Source organism: Limulus polyphemus, unplaced genomic scaffold (genome assembly GCF_000517525.1).
Source record: "Limulus polyphemus unplaced genomic scaffold, Limulus_polyphemus-2.1.2 Scaffold2050, whole genome shotgun sequence".
NCBI lineage: Eukaryota > Metazoa > Arthropoda > Merostomata > Xiphosura > Limulidae > Limulus > Limulus polyphemus.
The window spans coordinates 128,880-145,606 of record NW_013667660.1 but is presented as its reverse complement, the minus strand read 5'-3'; the positions used below and the strand labels follow the sequence as shown (position 1 = coordinate 145,606).

The 16,727-nt window shown below is 35.3% G+C and overlaps 1 protein-coding gene across 1 annotated transcript in view; it reads right to left on the bottom strand.

Annotated features, from left to right (window-relative positions):
- The window catches only part of LOC106465786 (protein O-linked-mannose beta-1,2-N-acetylglucosaminyltransferase 1-like), a 106,847-nt gene that overhangs the window by 42,661 nt on the left and 47,459 nt on the right, over positions 1–16,727 (bottom strand). Inside the window, exon 3 of the mRNA XM_013926019.2 lies at positions 4,741–5,013. Coding sequence (XP_013781473.2) covers positions 4,741–4,863 — 123 coding nt within the window. The 5' untranslated portion in view covers positions 4,864–5,013. The remainder of the gene's footprint in view (positions 1–4,740; positions 5,014–16,727) is intronic.

The following is a 16,727-nucleotide window of genomic DNA, read 5'->3' as shown; positions in this document are numbered from 1 at the left end:
AGCAAAAAAAGTGATTAGTTATTAACTATTTATTCTAGTTGTAGTTTGATAAATATATTTATTTTATGTTGTATTCATTCTAGTCCTTGTTTGGTGTATATTTAAGTCATCATAAAGAATTTTTCCTTTTTTAAATTAGTTCTTTTTTGTCTTTTTTTTTCGAACTGGGGTGAATGAGGTGTTGTGGAAAACTTGCATAGATGAATGATACTGGAAAAGGTTGAGAAGCACCGATATCGACTGAGACAAATTATTTTCTAATGATAATAAATACATGGTAATTGCTTCGTATGCAAACAATATTTCTGAAAAGCATTGTTCGAAACCATAACTAGGCGGTGAACAATGTAGGTAAGACGAATGTTAAAAACTAAAACTACCTGGTGAACGAGATGCTTCTGAAGAATGTTAAAAACTAACTACGCCAGACGTACAATGATTTTTGAATCAAATGGAATGAACCACTTATAACAGTCATGATAAAAGGCTATATTTTTATAGCGCTCAAACGTATTCGAAACGTTTTATATTCGAATGTAATGCAAAACAGTAGCATTACTTTCGTAGAATCTAGTACGCGTCATACTTTTGTATTATTGTTACTGACCAAGATACTTACGTTATGAAATACTTGTACGGATGTAAAAAGTGTCAATAAATATTTCGCAATTGTTGTAAATGATATCGATACTGAGTTCTGGAAACAAAGAACTGAAAGGCTGTTACACAATCTGAGTTCTGGAAACAAAGAACTGAAAGGTTGTTTCACAATCTGAGTTCTGGAAACAAAGAACTGAAAGGTTGTTTCACAATCTGAGTTCTGGAAACAAAGAACTGAAAGGTTGTTTCACAATCTGAGTTCTGGAAACAAAGAACTGAGAGGCTGTTACACAATCTGAGTTCTGGAAACAAAGAACTGAAAGGTTGTTTCACAATCTGAGTTCTGGAAACAAAGAACTGAGAGGCTGTTACACAATCCTAACAATCACTAAGCAAGTCTACACTGCTACTACTTTATAAAGAATATCGGACAATTTCAAAGTACTACATTAATGAGATTTTTGCGTGTTTTTAAGTTTCTTTAGGGCATAAAACATTTTATTACTTTTCGTAGCCAAGCGCAAATCACTTTTCTTTTTTGACTATTTCCGTATAGATACTGTGCCCGAAACTTTCAGGTTAAAGTATTGTTTAATTCTGAACAATTTAAACTGTTATTCATAAAATAATCGGAACAATTATACATTCTGTTTTCCCGACACTACACGTGATAATGAAATCGTCGATTTTCTATGTGTAGTCACTTCAAAACGATTGTTTGTTTGTTTTGGAATTTCGCGCAAAGCTACACGAGGGCTATCTGCGCACTTCAAAACGATACAGCATTCACAAAAGGAATCTATGAGTATATTTATAAAGCACTGGCGTAACGTCTACATGATATGTGCAACGTTAATTTTAATGCAATCTGTTTATTAAGCAAGTAAATTTAAAACAATGTAATTACTGAACCATCCAACCACAGTTGACCAATTTAGATTTCAACATCTCGATCATTCGTACTACAAATTCAACAATTAAACTGAAACTGATTTTATCGACCATTATAATTATTCAACAACACCGTATTCAGGCCGATATACTCTTTTCTGGTCTTAAGATAACGAGTTTTGGTTTACCAAACAAAAATATGAAATGTTCTTTCTTTGCTGTAACGTTTATTCGTACGTAGGCCATACGCATGGACGTCCGCACGGGGGAAGGGGCACTTGCAGTGGCGTAGCAAGGATTTTCAGCACCAGGGGGCAAAGACACTTTTGGCGCCCCTACTGAAATGTTTTGATTATTTGTTTTGTGACTCATTACCCACTTAATGACAATAACAAATAATTAATTACCGCCTTACACAGGCCTAAAATAAAGTCACAATATAATATCTCACGATATCACAACTGTAAACCTGGAACTAATGAAGTATAGCCTACTAGGTGTACTTACATAATTTGTAAACCATTTTGATATTTATATCATCCAGTATTGTTCAGTCACATAGCTAGAGTAATCTTTCAAGCATGCAGAATAAATTTCTGTTATATCCCTAGTTTTGAAACTTATGTTTTATATGAGAAGCCAGTCACTTGTGATGTACATGGATTATAAAACAGATTGATAAAATACTACTTAAGTTTACAAATAAAAATTTTTATTAGTTTACAAAACTGTGCCCCCCCCCCAGTGGCACAGCGGCATGTATGCGGACTTACAACCCAAGAATACAGGTTTCGATACCCGTGGTGAGCAGAGCACAGATAGCCCATTGTGTAGCTTTGTGCTTAACTACAAATAAATAAACAAATAGATAACTGAACATATACTTAACTAGATCTTGTACAGGTAGCATTCTGGTATTGATGGTTACATTATATGAACCTTTCGTGCTTTTGCTGCTGCAAATGCATCAATTAAACTATCAAAATTTAAGGTACTAAGTACGTCTTTTTCAATACTTAATATTGCCAAGTTACTTAGTCGTTCTTGAGTCATTGAGTTTCTCAAGTATGTAAGAATTAACTTCAGCTTGCTGAAGGACCTTTCACAACTAGCAATAGAAACCCCAATTGTTAACAAAATCTGCAATGCAATTCTTAAATTTGGGAAAAGATCTTCACCATATGAAATTATAAATTTTAGCAAATCAGTTGCAACCATTGGTTCATGAAAATCGGTCTGTGTTCTTTTACTTATCAACATTCTACAGTCTTTAACTTCTCTGTACAATTCTGTTCCATCAATATCACCTGGATAGCTCTTTGCTAAATCAGAACATTTTTCTTGCAATTTTCCGTCTTTGAAATCTCCAGAAACAATATTTTGCACATCTAGTAGAAATCCAAACCGTGAATCTAAATCTAGTAAGCGAGAAAATCTTCCTGTTATTTCTGTAATCAAGTGATCAATAACATCCTTCATGATGCGATAAATTTCCTTTTCAGCAGTCAATCCAGCATCGGATGCATTTTCACCTGGCATTCGTTTACGACGTATTTTTCTTCTTCCAATGGTCAATCCACATGTTTCACATTGATTCTTGCCCACTTTAAGTGCTTCTTGACAGAACTTTTCACATGATTCTATCAATTTCTCTTTCAAAGAATCAAGATCAGCAGCTGCTTCTCTAAAATTAATTTTTGGGTCCTGAAGACGTTTCTGCACTCGATTGATAGATGGTAAAAGATTTCTCCAAAAATGCAAAAGTACAAGAAAATCAATGTAAATGAGTGTATATGCTGGTAAATCATGCTTATGAGCACCATATAAATTACTGGCAGTTGCTAAATCACATTTAAAAACTCGATAGATTTAACTACACGAACACTACAGGAGACAAGTCTGAAATTGCTCAAATGAAAATTACACATACTATGGAGAAGGGTGTAATGATAACATAATATAAGCCTAGAGGCTCAAAGGCTATATTTAATATTAAATGTTTTGATAGAATGAAAAAACTTAAATATAGGCTAACTAATTAGTGGTGCTAGATTACAGTTCCAATATTAAGTCGCTAGTACATCTAGATCTAACATTAATGTTAGACCTGTTATTTTCATCATTTTAGTCTTAGGTTTGGATCTAGATGTAATAATAATGACAGAAACTTAACTTTATACATCTAACCTAGACCTTAGGTTTGGGTGCATAGATTGAAAGCACCTTGTATTGAATCTATCCAGATCTAGATATAACCTTGCCTCATCAATTTTAGTTAGATTTATTAGGCCTAACTTTTAGAACAAATGTTATATCTAGATCTATTAACTTAGTCATTAGATCTGTCCCGGTGCAATGCCTAGTTTAATAGTTAGTATAGGTCTATGAGTGCCTATAATATAGGCTACAATTTGTATGATGATGGACCTAGGGTCTAGAAATAAAGTTATAACTGCAATCAGACCTAAAGTACATTAGTTGGTGTAAGACATGATTTACAATCAGCCAATACAATTACAAACCACTACATTAGGCCTATAATGTTTACTAGATCAAGATCTAGGCCTTGCCTGTTGCATATATTGTCAATCTTGCACACGAGTTAATATGTTACATCAGTCTCGTATTTTCTTTTTGTTGAACATACACTTACTTGTACGCTGTACTCTAGGACTTGTATTTGATCTACAGATGAATGATGGAATAGTGTAATTTACTTCTGTACGTCAATTCGGTCTCACTGTATTTCAGTGGGCGGCTTTTAAAAGTTAAAATCGCAAGCGTAATACACACAAAAACGTAACACTGTGTCGTATTTACTTAACGTAGGGCAGTTGCGCTATATCCAAGGGGAGGGCAGAATTATTAATTAATAGGCATTATAGGCCAGAGGAAATTTTGCGCCCCTTCACACCTGCGCCCGGGGTCAACTGCCCCCTTTCCCCCCTCTTTCTACGCCACTGGGTACTTGCCCTCCTTGAAAGTGAGAAACATAATTTTTTTTTATTCCTTCAGCATAAGTTTACAATTTCACACTACTTTGCCCCCCCCCCCCCATTTCCGGAAAACTTTGCTCCTTCCTAGAAAAAATTCTTCGGACGCCCATGGCCATAGGTTTCTATTAAAATTCACTCTGAACAACATTTGTCTGCCAATACCAAGATGAATGTTGTGAGAACGATCTCACAATGAAGTTGTTCTAATTCGTTGAACACTTCGATTATAAAATATATTTTATCGTACACTAACCTGACAGATTCTGGACAAAACTCGCTTTCCAGGGACTTGACGCCAATAATGCTTTGACATAAAAAACACGGACGTTTGACGCCTGAGGATAAAAGGCCGTGCCTTTGGATTCCACGTGTCCATGGCACGTGCGAAGTTATCATGAAGTGCGGTACGCTCTGCCACAGACGAGCTTCTCCCAACAACTGCCGTTAGTTACTTAGACAGAGTCGGCCTGCAGCGTCCTCTATACATAACGTCCAGTCACATGATTTTCAGACTTATTTTCAGCAACTGTGTGGAGAGGGGAAAAAAAAGTAAGACGGTTTAATATCACACACGTACTTAACAGTAACATAAAATACCTACATACATAAACACACAAAGGCACCAGTAACATAAAATACCTAAATACATACACACAAATACCAGTAATATCAAATACCTAAATACATACAAACACAAACGTACCAGTAACATAAAATACCTAAATACATAAACACACAAAGGCACCAGTAACATAAAATACCTAAATACATATAAAATCAAACGTACCAGTAACATAAAATACCTAAATACATATAAAAACAAACGTACCAGTAACATAAAATACCTAAATACATACACACAAATACCAGTAATATCAAATACCTAAATACATACACACATCAACAGGTACTAGTAACATAAAACACTTACTCACATACATTACAAAGTCACAGACAGACAAGTAACTTTAGCAATATAAAATAGTCGTTTAAAATCTCGCTTGCTACGAACACAAACACCACCCGAAAAGTGTCTCAGGAAACGCAATAAATAATATCACGAAACAAATAATTTCTAGATTTTTAAATTTATAAAATAATTAAGTCATGTTAATACAAATCATTTAGTTCAACTAGTTTTCTATTGCTCACAGTTGTAGAATTTGAAATAGGTTTGGTTTGTTTTGAATTTCGCGAAAAGCTACACGAGGGGTATCTGCGCTAGCCGTCCCTAATTTAGCAGTGAAAGACTAGAGAGAGAACGCAACTAGTCATCACCACCCACCGCCAACTCTTTTACCAACGAATAATGGGATTGACCGTTACATTATAACACCTCCACGGCTGAAAGGGCGAGCATGTTTGGTGGGAAGGGGATTCGAACCCGCGAGAATGCGAAATAGATTACATAAATTAATACATTTCACCGAGATATGGAAGATTCTCAAGGTTTTTCGCACTGAAGATGTTTTATATGTCGAACACACAAGAAACAAACTCAAGCCGTGCTCGTTTAAGTTCAAGTCAGTTGTCACCACGTGCACGTGCAAAATCGACATTTCTCTTTCTTATAGTTAGTAACCAACCGCCAACAAAACCGGCTAAACCAAAACAACGGACGTATATTTGGCTTCATATTTATTTATAATATTGAAACAGCTTGTTTGTGGATAATTCGAAGGACTCAATCAGTGTCATTAACACTACACATTCTTCAAATACCCTATAACCCTGAAGAAGAAAGGTCCACCTTTCGAAAGCGCTCGAGTTATAATGTTTTTATTCATTTCTATCAATACTTCTTGAGCTTACGTATTTTTGTAATATCATGAATATTCTTCAAATACTATATACATACAGGTTCACTGTGGTGTGTGACATTTCAAAACACCATACATATAATATACACCCCATCATTTTAACCGGTATAACTCAATTACAAGTGTTGAATCGAATCTTTTATTCTAATATCTTGGCTATGATGCGATCACATACAAAAAATCCGCAAAGAAATCTAACAATGGGATCGTAAAAATAAGTTTGTTCTTACAACACCGCTTGAGACAACAGAAAAATGTATTCATGTTATATAAAAAAAAAAATTACTAAAATATAAAAAATACTCTTTCTGACCCTAAAAATAGTGTTTATATCTTAGGTACATGTTACAATGCCGCGGAGGGAGCTCGCGCGCACCATGTACTGTGACAGCGTTATATAGTCATATTTCTCATTCGTTACTGAAATGCATTTTGAAATTGTTCAAAGTGAAAATTTGGCTAAAATTGCTATTATTTAAAACTAGTATTTCTTAAAACCTGCGTAAGTAATTTTGTGATGTTAAGCCAATATTGAACCCTAATCTGGAGGTTTGTAATTACTTTCTAGTTTAACTGTATATATATATATATATATTCACACACACACGTGATACGACTTAGCCGTTGCAAGGCAAACTTCTATCATACCATAGCAATGAAAGGTTTAATTTCCTATACCTAAATGGAACGTTTGGACAGTTGAGACTCGTTTAACGTACAACAAAGGACGGATTTTTCTTACAAAGAAGCTAGATGATAAGTGACATGCATGATACCAACTTAAGCTTATTTACTTGTCCCTTGTCAACAGACTCGAGCACGGAAAATATTCAACTGTACTACATTTCCACTCGGTATATGAGCGGAGCGACGTTCTCTGCAGCTGTGATATCAAGATATCTCTCTCTGAACGTACAATTCTTAATTCATCGCATTCATGGTTGAAGCCCAGTGCATTTTTTAATCAACCTGTAATACATAACACATTAGTGCACGTAGTACACGACGTCTCCTTACGAAATGACAGAACTTGGTATGACCTACGTTACATGCACACACACCATCTATACGACTGTACACAAAACATCATTATAACACAACAACCTTCAACCTTTCAGGACTAGTGTGACAGCCCATAAGATTACCATCCTATACTTGTGAATCACGTACACTTGCTAACATACGTAATATATGCAGCTGGAAAGCGAAGTCTGTGTTTCTCGTGTATATTTGTAACGACCATTTTTCTCATAACACACCTCTTTCGTGCATACGTCAAATACAGTATACTACATATATATAACCATGAGTTTGTCTACAGAAATAACCTGGACAGTCTGACGAGGTTAAAACCCAGACACTCTAGAGGATGTTCTGAGAAAATAAGAACTTACTTATTCTGAGGATAAACTATTCTGGTTATTTCAATGAAATAACAATCCGGAAGATAAAAGAAAAAAATAACACTGTTACATGTACGAAAAGCTATGTGGATAACTTCATGTGGTGGAGAGGATTTTAATTTATATTTTTTTAATGACACTGACCCAGTGTTTCCTGTTGAATACAGAATCTCTGACGGCAAGAAAAGTACCGGCTACAAAACCTCGGAAATACCACTTTGTAAACCCTCCAAAACGTAACCATTAAACAATGTAAATGTAACATCAATTCTGAAGGGTGTCCGTATATCTCGTCCCTCTATTGATAGACGACTGCGGTTTAATATACACAGAGATCCAATGCATACATAAAAATAAAGATGTAACGATAGTCTTTAGTTCGTACTTTTAACAAGAACATTTCTCTTAAAGAACATATTGTGATACTTACATAAGGGATCACACGATGTACCTACCACCTACACACTGTGAATACAGATTACTCAGCGCGCTTGCGTTACACTGTCGTTAACGTCATTGCTTGAAAGCGTACAAATAGTAGGCAAAACCTTCCAGCCCAAATCTATATCCGGTATTTTGGCCAGTTCGATCCATCCGACATTTCTGCTTGATAAACGTTTGAAAGCTATACCGCCAGTAGTAGATGAAAGAGAGACCGAATTTTTTCATCGTCTTTTCAAAAGGACTAATGATTTCAATTTGCTGAATTTACAAAAATTGTACATTTAACCTTTGGTATACGTTAGTTCTGACAATCATTGTTCCCACAGAGATTCAACGATGGCAGGTTAAATTTATCCTTTCTTATTCAGCTGTATAATATATATATTCATGTAATCTGAAAATAATAACATGCGTAGACCCGCAAGGAACGTTCTTAGATTTTGTACAAAAGTCAATGAAAGAGTCACGGTCACGCAGAAAGCATAAAAATATAAGCTGGAAAGCAAGAAAAGTGAGATTATGGGATGGGCAAGTTTAAATGTCTGTGCTTCGGGCGTGAATTATAGAAGGCTTCGTTAAAAATGGGCCGATGTACGAGCTTTTCACACACCTCCCTCTGGTTTCGGTTTACAGCAAACAAATAAAACAAAAATCGCAGTTTCTTTACATGGCACGTGCACCGCCATCATTAAGACAACTGAAACGGGTGACAACGTACGAATCTTGAAAGTCAAACCGTGTTTCTTGGAAATTAATAATTTACTCGGTTTGTGCCGCTTTTTTCTCGATACCGAATCACCTGCCCCCATTCCCCGCCCAGTGGCTCAGCAGGAAGTCTGCACCATCACGACGCTAAAAATCAGGTTTTGATACCCGTGGTGGACAGAGCACAGATAGCCCATTGTGTAGCTTTTAGCTTAACAACAACCTAACCGTATCATCTTCTCTTTACTGCATTTATTTCATCTGTCGTTCTCTACACTTGAAATACTCACAATGACTGCCTGACAAGCCATTATAAGAGCAGGATAATGTGCAGAACTACGGTGATCCACGCTAAAAACTATAAGGAAGAGAAAAAGGCTGACAGTTTTTTTAACATGATATGCAAGTATTCCGTTTACTTTACTACATTGATCTAGTCTATATTTTCATTTTACCTTCCCGACTTCCTGTTCCACAGGACGCGATGTATATTTATAAAGCTTTTATATAAGTTACAGCGCCACCTAACGACTCCGAATGACAGCTAGATTTTAGCAGATTCGTATGCATATTATTGAAGCTGTCGATGTCTAAACCCAGATTAATAGATGGGATCCACATGATTTTTTAACACATTTTTCTAAACTATTTATGTACCCAATTGTTTATGTATCCATAACTCGTAAAAGGCTCCTAATAACACGAGTCACATAAAAGTGTGATAAAGAATAAAATCAGTTTCTTTACATTGTATACTGTAAAAAACGATGATCCAAACGGTGTATTTTAGAAAACGAAAGGACTGCATGGGCTGGTGGTTTGGGCGCTCGACTGGCAATCGGAGGGTCACGAGTTCGAACCCCCCGTTACATCGAACATGCTTGTCTTTTCAGCTATTGGGGCGTTATAATGTGAAGGTCAATCATACTACACGTTGGTAAAAGAATAGCCCAAGAGTTGGCGGTGGGTTGTGTTGACTAGCCCTTCCCCTAGTCAATCACTGCTAAATTAGGGACGGCTAGCGCAGATAGCCCTCGTATAGCTTTGCGCGAAATTCATAACAAATCAAACTGGAAAACGATGATCCAACACGTGTTATGTGTATTCTAGAAAACAGTGATGCACACTCCATGTGTTATAAAGTTTTTATAATTCTGTTTTATATCTGTCTGTCCACCCACAAAGTTTATCTGTGGTTTTCATGCCTGCCTCTGACGTCAGTTATTTCACTCTGATACTTCAAGCGTGACGTCACTACTCCAGTATCGAACTGACAGGTTCGGAGAAGAGTTTGTAGATAAAATGATTGAGAAATACCCATCCACAGAATACAAGTATACAAAATAAGGAACGTTTTTGAAATAGGAGATGGTGGGTGGTACACATTGGAGTATCACTGTGTTAATCAAAAACAATTTCCAGTGAGAAAAGTTTTACTGCCTGACGTTTCGTTTTAACACTTTCGTCAACGCTGTAAAATGTTGGACGTTAAAATTATTTGTTTATTTTAATAAAAACAAGTCGAAATATGATATTTACCTAACAAGTTTATTTAGTTTCCGAGGACAATAATAAATAACTAGATACAGCTGGTATAAGAACATGCGCGCGCATATTTTACTCTTGAAGTAGATTGTTGTACTTTCTTACGGTAGCCCGCAGTGGTCTCAGTTTCTTCAATTTCACGTTGAGATTTAAAAACACTAACGGTATACTTATTACCCAGCATTCAGTGGGTTGGTCGTCACAACTTTATCATCGAAGTAATTAATGTTTTACTTATGATACGCGGAGTCTGACAATAAACAGGCCATTAGGTCTTTATTACGAGAGACCCATAACAGTCACGACGTTCTCAATTGTGGGTTGTTTGTAACAAGTGAAACTGATAGACATACAGTCAGTATGGAGGCGAGGAGACCTTGAATTGATCCCTTTATGTGCCCACAAAAAGACTTGAAATAATAATAATAAAATATGCATATTTTAATTTAGAATGTACGGAGTAATGGTAATATTTGTGGACGCTTTTTTCTAATGACTGCTTTAGAATTTTCGCACATGTTACGCGTGGCCTTTCTTAATTTTGATCTGATACATGTGCAACAGCAGGTCAATAGAACCCACAACAATTATTTACTGACCAAATAGTGTATTTGACCGTCTCTCTTATAGCATACCCATGGTCCAAAAGTGAGGAGGGAGCGTTTTTTTTTGGCATCGGGACGTGAACCATGAATATATATTACATGTCTGCTTTTCAAATGCAGATTAAAGTGACAAACAAGCGTTTTAACAAAAACTTACTGGTTTAAATTCACGAAAATATGGAGGTAACGTTTTACCTGTCGTGTTACTATAACGAAGCTTTTTCGCGTGATACTTTTATTCTTATTTATATAACCAAGAAACGTTGCACTCTCAAGCAAGGTTATTATGTAAAAAGAAAAAGAAAAAAATGGCGATGTTTTCCTACTTTACAAGTTTGTGTTCCACTGTGTTTGTAGCCACTCAAACATTTTTAACCGCTTCTGTGAACATGCAACTGTAGTAAATTATGCTGATGATGGTATTATTATTAATTTACTTGTCTTCATAAGCTGGAGTTATCAGGTACACGTACTGACTTGAAACAGAAGCAGTAAACTTTTGCCAATATCTTAGGGTTAACAACTTGTAGTCGAGTGGAATTCAAGGTATGCGTAAGTAGGCAGAGGTCGCTGTCGGAAGAGTTGGTGCCGAAAAAGAAACGCGAGGCCTGACACACATACCCGCTCCGTGCGTTTTCCAAGTCTCCTATATACAACTTACTAATCCCAAAATTCAAGGTTGAGCATTTCCACAGAAAACTGGTTTTGTTTCACGTGCATAGCTAGGTCGTAGACTGAGCACGCTGTCAATCATCTGAACTTTACCGGCGAACTGTAACAAATTGCCTCTACTCCTTCGTAATCCACCGTCAACCACGGCTCTGAAAGGATAGTTACATCTCTATCTATAGTCCCATGCGTTCTCTGCTTGATGGCAGATTTTGTTAGTTTCATTACAAATTTTTTGACGTAAATAAACGTGTTTATTGAAAAAAAAAACTCGTGTAAACTTTATTCTAATTGAATAAAATTTATCTTAAATTTGTCCCCTGTTTTGTTTGAATGCAAAGCTGAACAAATGGGTTATCAGAGCTGTGCATACGGAAAGGATCGAACCGGAACTTCAGGGTCATAAACCTTCATGCTTACCCCTGAGCCACTGGACAATTTTCGCGTTAATATATCAAACTGTGACATTTGACCTTGTACTAGCCATATGGAAGTACATGACGTGCATACGGACACAACTTTCCACGATAACATCAGATATGAGTTATGGCCACAAAAATCGAACGAGGGTAAGTTTCATAGTTATCTCACAAGGCTATACTAAAAATATTTGCGTAAAGCCTTCCCTAATGTTGAACGGAAGACAAGAATGCATACACCACCAATTCTTGTCTGATCAAACAGTGGAATTTTACAGTCATTCTCACAGTGCGTCCACGGCCCCAGAGTCCGCAGCAAGTTTTTTGCGACAAGGGGACGCGAGCCACGAATCCTCGGATTCGCACACCCCAGGAATGCTAACTGTCAGAGCACGTCCAGCCCTCTAACGACTCGTCAAACGTATAGGTTATTTAGAACACAAACACACAATCGTGTAAACCAAGTTTTGAATAAATCATGTTACTCATGTCTGTGCAAAATATTTTAAAAATGTATATATACGTGTTACAGATTCCTTTTCTTTTTTCACCAAAGGTAAAATTTAAAATAGAATCTGTGACGTAGAGGCCTAGTGAGTTCTTTGATTGGCCATACCCTCTGCCGTGGATTGCAGTTTCACCTATTGAAGGCTCATTGGCACATTTTGGGTTAGCAAACCAAAGAATACAGTTAGGCCTCTTATAATGGTGAAGAGTATATATATTTATGGGGTTTTTGAGTCCTTTTAATTCACCATCTAGTAACCTGAAAACCTAAATTAATTTAGGTGTGTGAATAATGTTATGACATTGTGCCTAATTCGTTATTTGATATTATACAGTGGACCAACTGTTTAGTGATTACGAATATATATGTTACAGATTTATTTTTCACAAATGTCATAACATTATTTACACACACCTAAGTTAATTTAGTTTACTATATGGTGAATTAAAAAGGGACAGAAAAACCCAATAAATAGATTTCAAGTTATACATCTACAGAAAAAACGATGTCGTCGTAATAACACAAAACACATTCTTTCGACATCTCGGAGGTACAATAGTTCCATACTTAGTATATACATACATTGCGAACCGTTGCGTTTGTCCGAGCGTTCGTCTGTCTCCCGTTTACGATGAACCCTTCCCGCATTGCGTTTGACAACATTCACTTTTGAAATGACGGGAGAACAGGCATGAATAATGTTGATACCAAATTTCATTTCACAAGTAGGATATTCTACACTTAATTGTTAGGAATTAATCACATTATCATTCACATGTGACGTAACTTAAAGAATAAAAATATCGATTTACTGTATGTTATTGTTGAACGGCTCTTAGCATGACTGAAATGTTCAACAATTACTTTTCGCGGTGGACGGTATAAGTAGCTGAGAGCTTTGGCTCTGAGTGAAACCAATAGTGCAACACAATTAACATTTTTAAAATCCAAGAAGTAATTTAAATTGATAGATTAACTTAAACTTTCCCCGTCACTGGGGACGGGCACTTTTGCTTGTGTATATAACTGTATTACCGCGAATCTTACACAGCATATCTAAACCTTAGTTGAAATACATTTAAATGCAAGTTCATGAATGTTTTCTTCTCTCTTATGAAGTTACATTATATATCATGAGCCACGATAGTGGTTCATAATAGGGATCGCAAGGAATTGCACAAAACCCTAATTGAACGTTCGGGCAAAAAGCAACACAAACGGTAAAGATTCAGTTCAAATAACACGTTCAAACTTTTATTATTAACTGCTAAGGCTGTACACGTATAAAAATGCACAAAAAAAGCACGCTAGACTTACAATGAAAAGAAAATCCGCTGAAAACAATCCGTTTGTAATTCTTGTTGTTATTATTATTATTCTCTTGCCAGCATACAACAAAAACAGCTTGGTATATTGCACCCAAACAATTTGTAAAATACTAAATAAGGTACCACGTATGTCTTAGGGGTATTGAAAAGTACATTTGTTTCATATATATTTTACATAAGCTAAAACACACCATAATTCTAGTATAAACGATGTTATCATTACCCCTAGAAGTTAGGTTTCTTACGAATATTTGGTGGTCCTTTAAAAAGCTTAAGTACAGGGTGAAACAGAAATTGCTAATGAACAGATGAACATTAGATTACTGTAACCTCTAGAATACTCAATGCTTTGTACACTATACAATCGGTATCTTTAGGGAGCAATCCCTATATTATGTGCAAAGTGAAGAAGTAAAGAAAAATCAATACACATAATATTACATTTTATTACACACACATCAGTAGAATAGTTATTATAAAAGACACAAAGGTTTATTTAAAGTGATGTTTTAAACGTATATGTTTTATTTGAAAAAGTTGCTTTTTTACTGGTAAAATTTTATACACACTTAGTTGGGGTGTCTCTTAGTCTAGGCATATATTTGCCCATTGCTATGCATTATGTATAGAGAATTTAGTTACACAGAAACTATAAATGCTCAATATATTCTCAAACAAGTCTACATGACAATCTCCAGCTGCAGATTAATACTCTACATCTCGAACTAATGCGATAAGATAGTCAATAGCTGCAGTAAATCATCATGAACCGTATCATCTAGCTACGAACTCATGTTTATTATCATTACACTGTATAAAGTTATCTACCATATCAAGTAATCCTTTGCCCATATTTGGGCATAAAAAAGCCAACAAACAAGATAAATAAAAAATTGGGAATTTAAAAATATGAGATACTATTGGGATTATGGTTGTGAACCCAACTGATGAATTGATATATTTAAATTATTACAAGTAAGAACAATGTTTTAAATTAGCTACACTACTTATTTAGTTATCTTTTAGTTCTGATCTATGTTGGTAGCTTGCTTTGATGATTATTGATAACACACATTAAATCAGGGGATTATTAGACACAAAACTTAACACGCGTTCACTAGCAAAAATACTATCACACTTGGCCACTGGTCAGTCAGACTGAGAAACGAGCAAACACCTTTATTATACTTCTCTGGCAAGAATATGTTGTTGTTTTTTATTACCACAAGTCACAACTTCCTCGTATTAATTTTACCATCAGTGTATCGGATTGCAACTTTTCATATTTTTAGAAAAGATCATGAGCCATAACTAACAACGTTTGCCTGGTCTTTTCACTTACTCTGATAGGTCTTATCGACGTTTTTTACAAAAGTACCCACAACTCTTTGATCACTAGAAATGATCTAGAATTTTTTGGGTTCAATTTAATGAGTTTAATATTGTCTACGGTCACAGTAAGTTCGATCCCCTGTAAGCCGCTTTATAACTCACATTATCAATACACAAACACACAGTTTTATGTAAACTAAAACTTTAGCCACTTCGCCAAAAATAAATAAATAAGAAGTTCTATAACAAGTGATTCTTTTGCCTAAAGTCGCTTGTTAATAGTGGGTGCTTTAAACCCAAATGTTTCTCCCTTGTTAATAGAGGGCGCTTTAAACCCAACTGTTTCTTCCTGATTGCTTTTACTTAAAAGGATTAACGCTTACATTGCTTTCTAAGTATAATGTCATTTTCTAACGAAGTACCTTACATAAAAAATCAATACGAGTTTTTTTTCTAAAACAATAAAAGAAACGGAATTATTTATAGAATTATAAAATAATCACGAAAAACGTTGGTTGAAGAAGCACAAAAATCATAATGGTTTTGGAAATCTGATTTATGCTTGTTCATGCGTTGTCCGAAGTATTCTGTTCAACCAAGGTTCAGCTCAATTTCACCGGGAAATTAAACATAAGACAGCAATCTAAATCTGTAATAGAAATGTTAAAATCTCATACATTATTTAAATTTAAATGTCTAGACTTGTCTGGACCTTAAAATACCAATCAACATAGGGAGATGATATATCACGCCCCCCTTTCCTTTATATTTCAAAATTTAATGAAATGACTGCTGTGTTATCTTTTAAATAAATACAAGCCTGCTTAAGGCAACTTTTATATCAGCACATATCTACGTAAATGTATATACATATATATAAACGTTAATATTGTTCTTTTTTTCTGTAACTATTTATAACTTACAGTAATAGAAACAATTTTAATTTTAATAAACCTACTGGTTGTTTTAACACATTTTATCAAACCTAATTACTGTAAAGGATACACTGTACTTTTAATAAACCCACTGGTTGTCTTAAAACACATTGTTAAACTAAATTACTGTCAAGTATACACTGTACCTTTAATAAACCCACTGGTTGTCTTAAAACACATTGTTAAACTAAATTACTGTCAAGTATACATTGTACCTTTAATAAACCCACTGGTTGTCTTAAAACACATTGTTAAACTAAATTACTGTCAAGTATACACTGTAACTTTAATAAACCCACTGGTTGTCTTAAAACACATTGTTAAACTAAATTACTGTCAAGTATACATTGTACCTTTAATAAACCCACTGGTTGTCTTAAAACACATTGTTAAACTAAATTACTGTCAAGTATACACTGTACCTTTAATAAACCCACTGGCTGTCTTAAAACACATTGTTAAACTAAATTACTGTCAAGTACGCACTGTACCTTTATTAAACCCACTGGCTGTCTTAAAACACATTG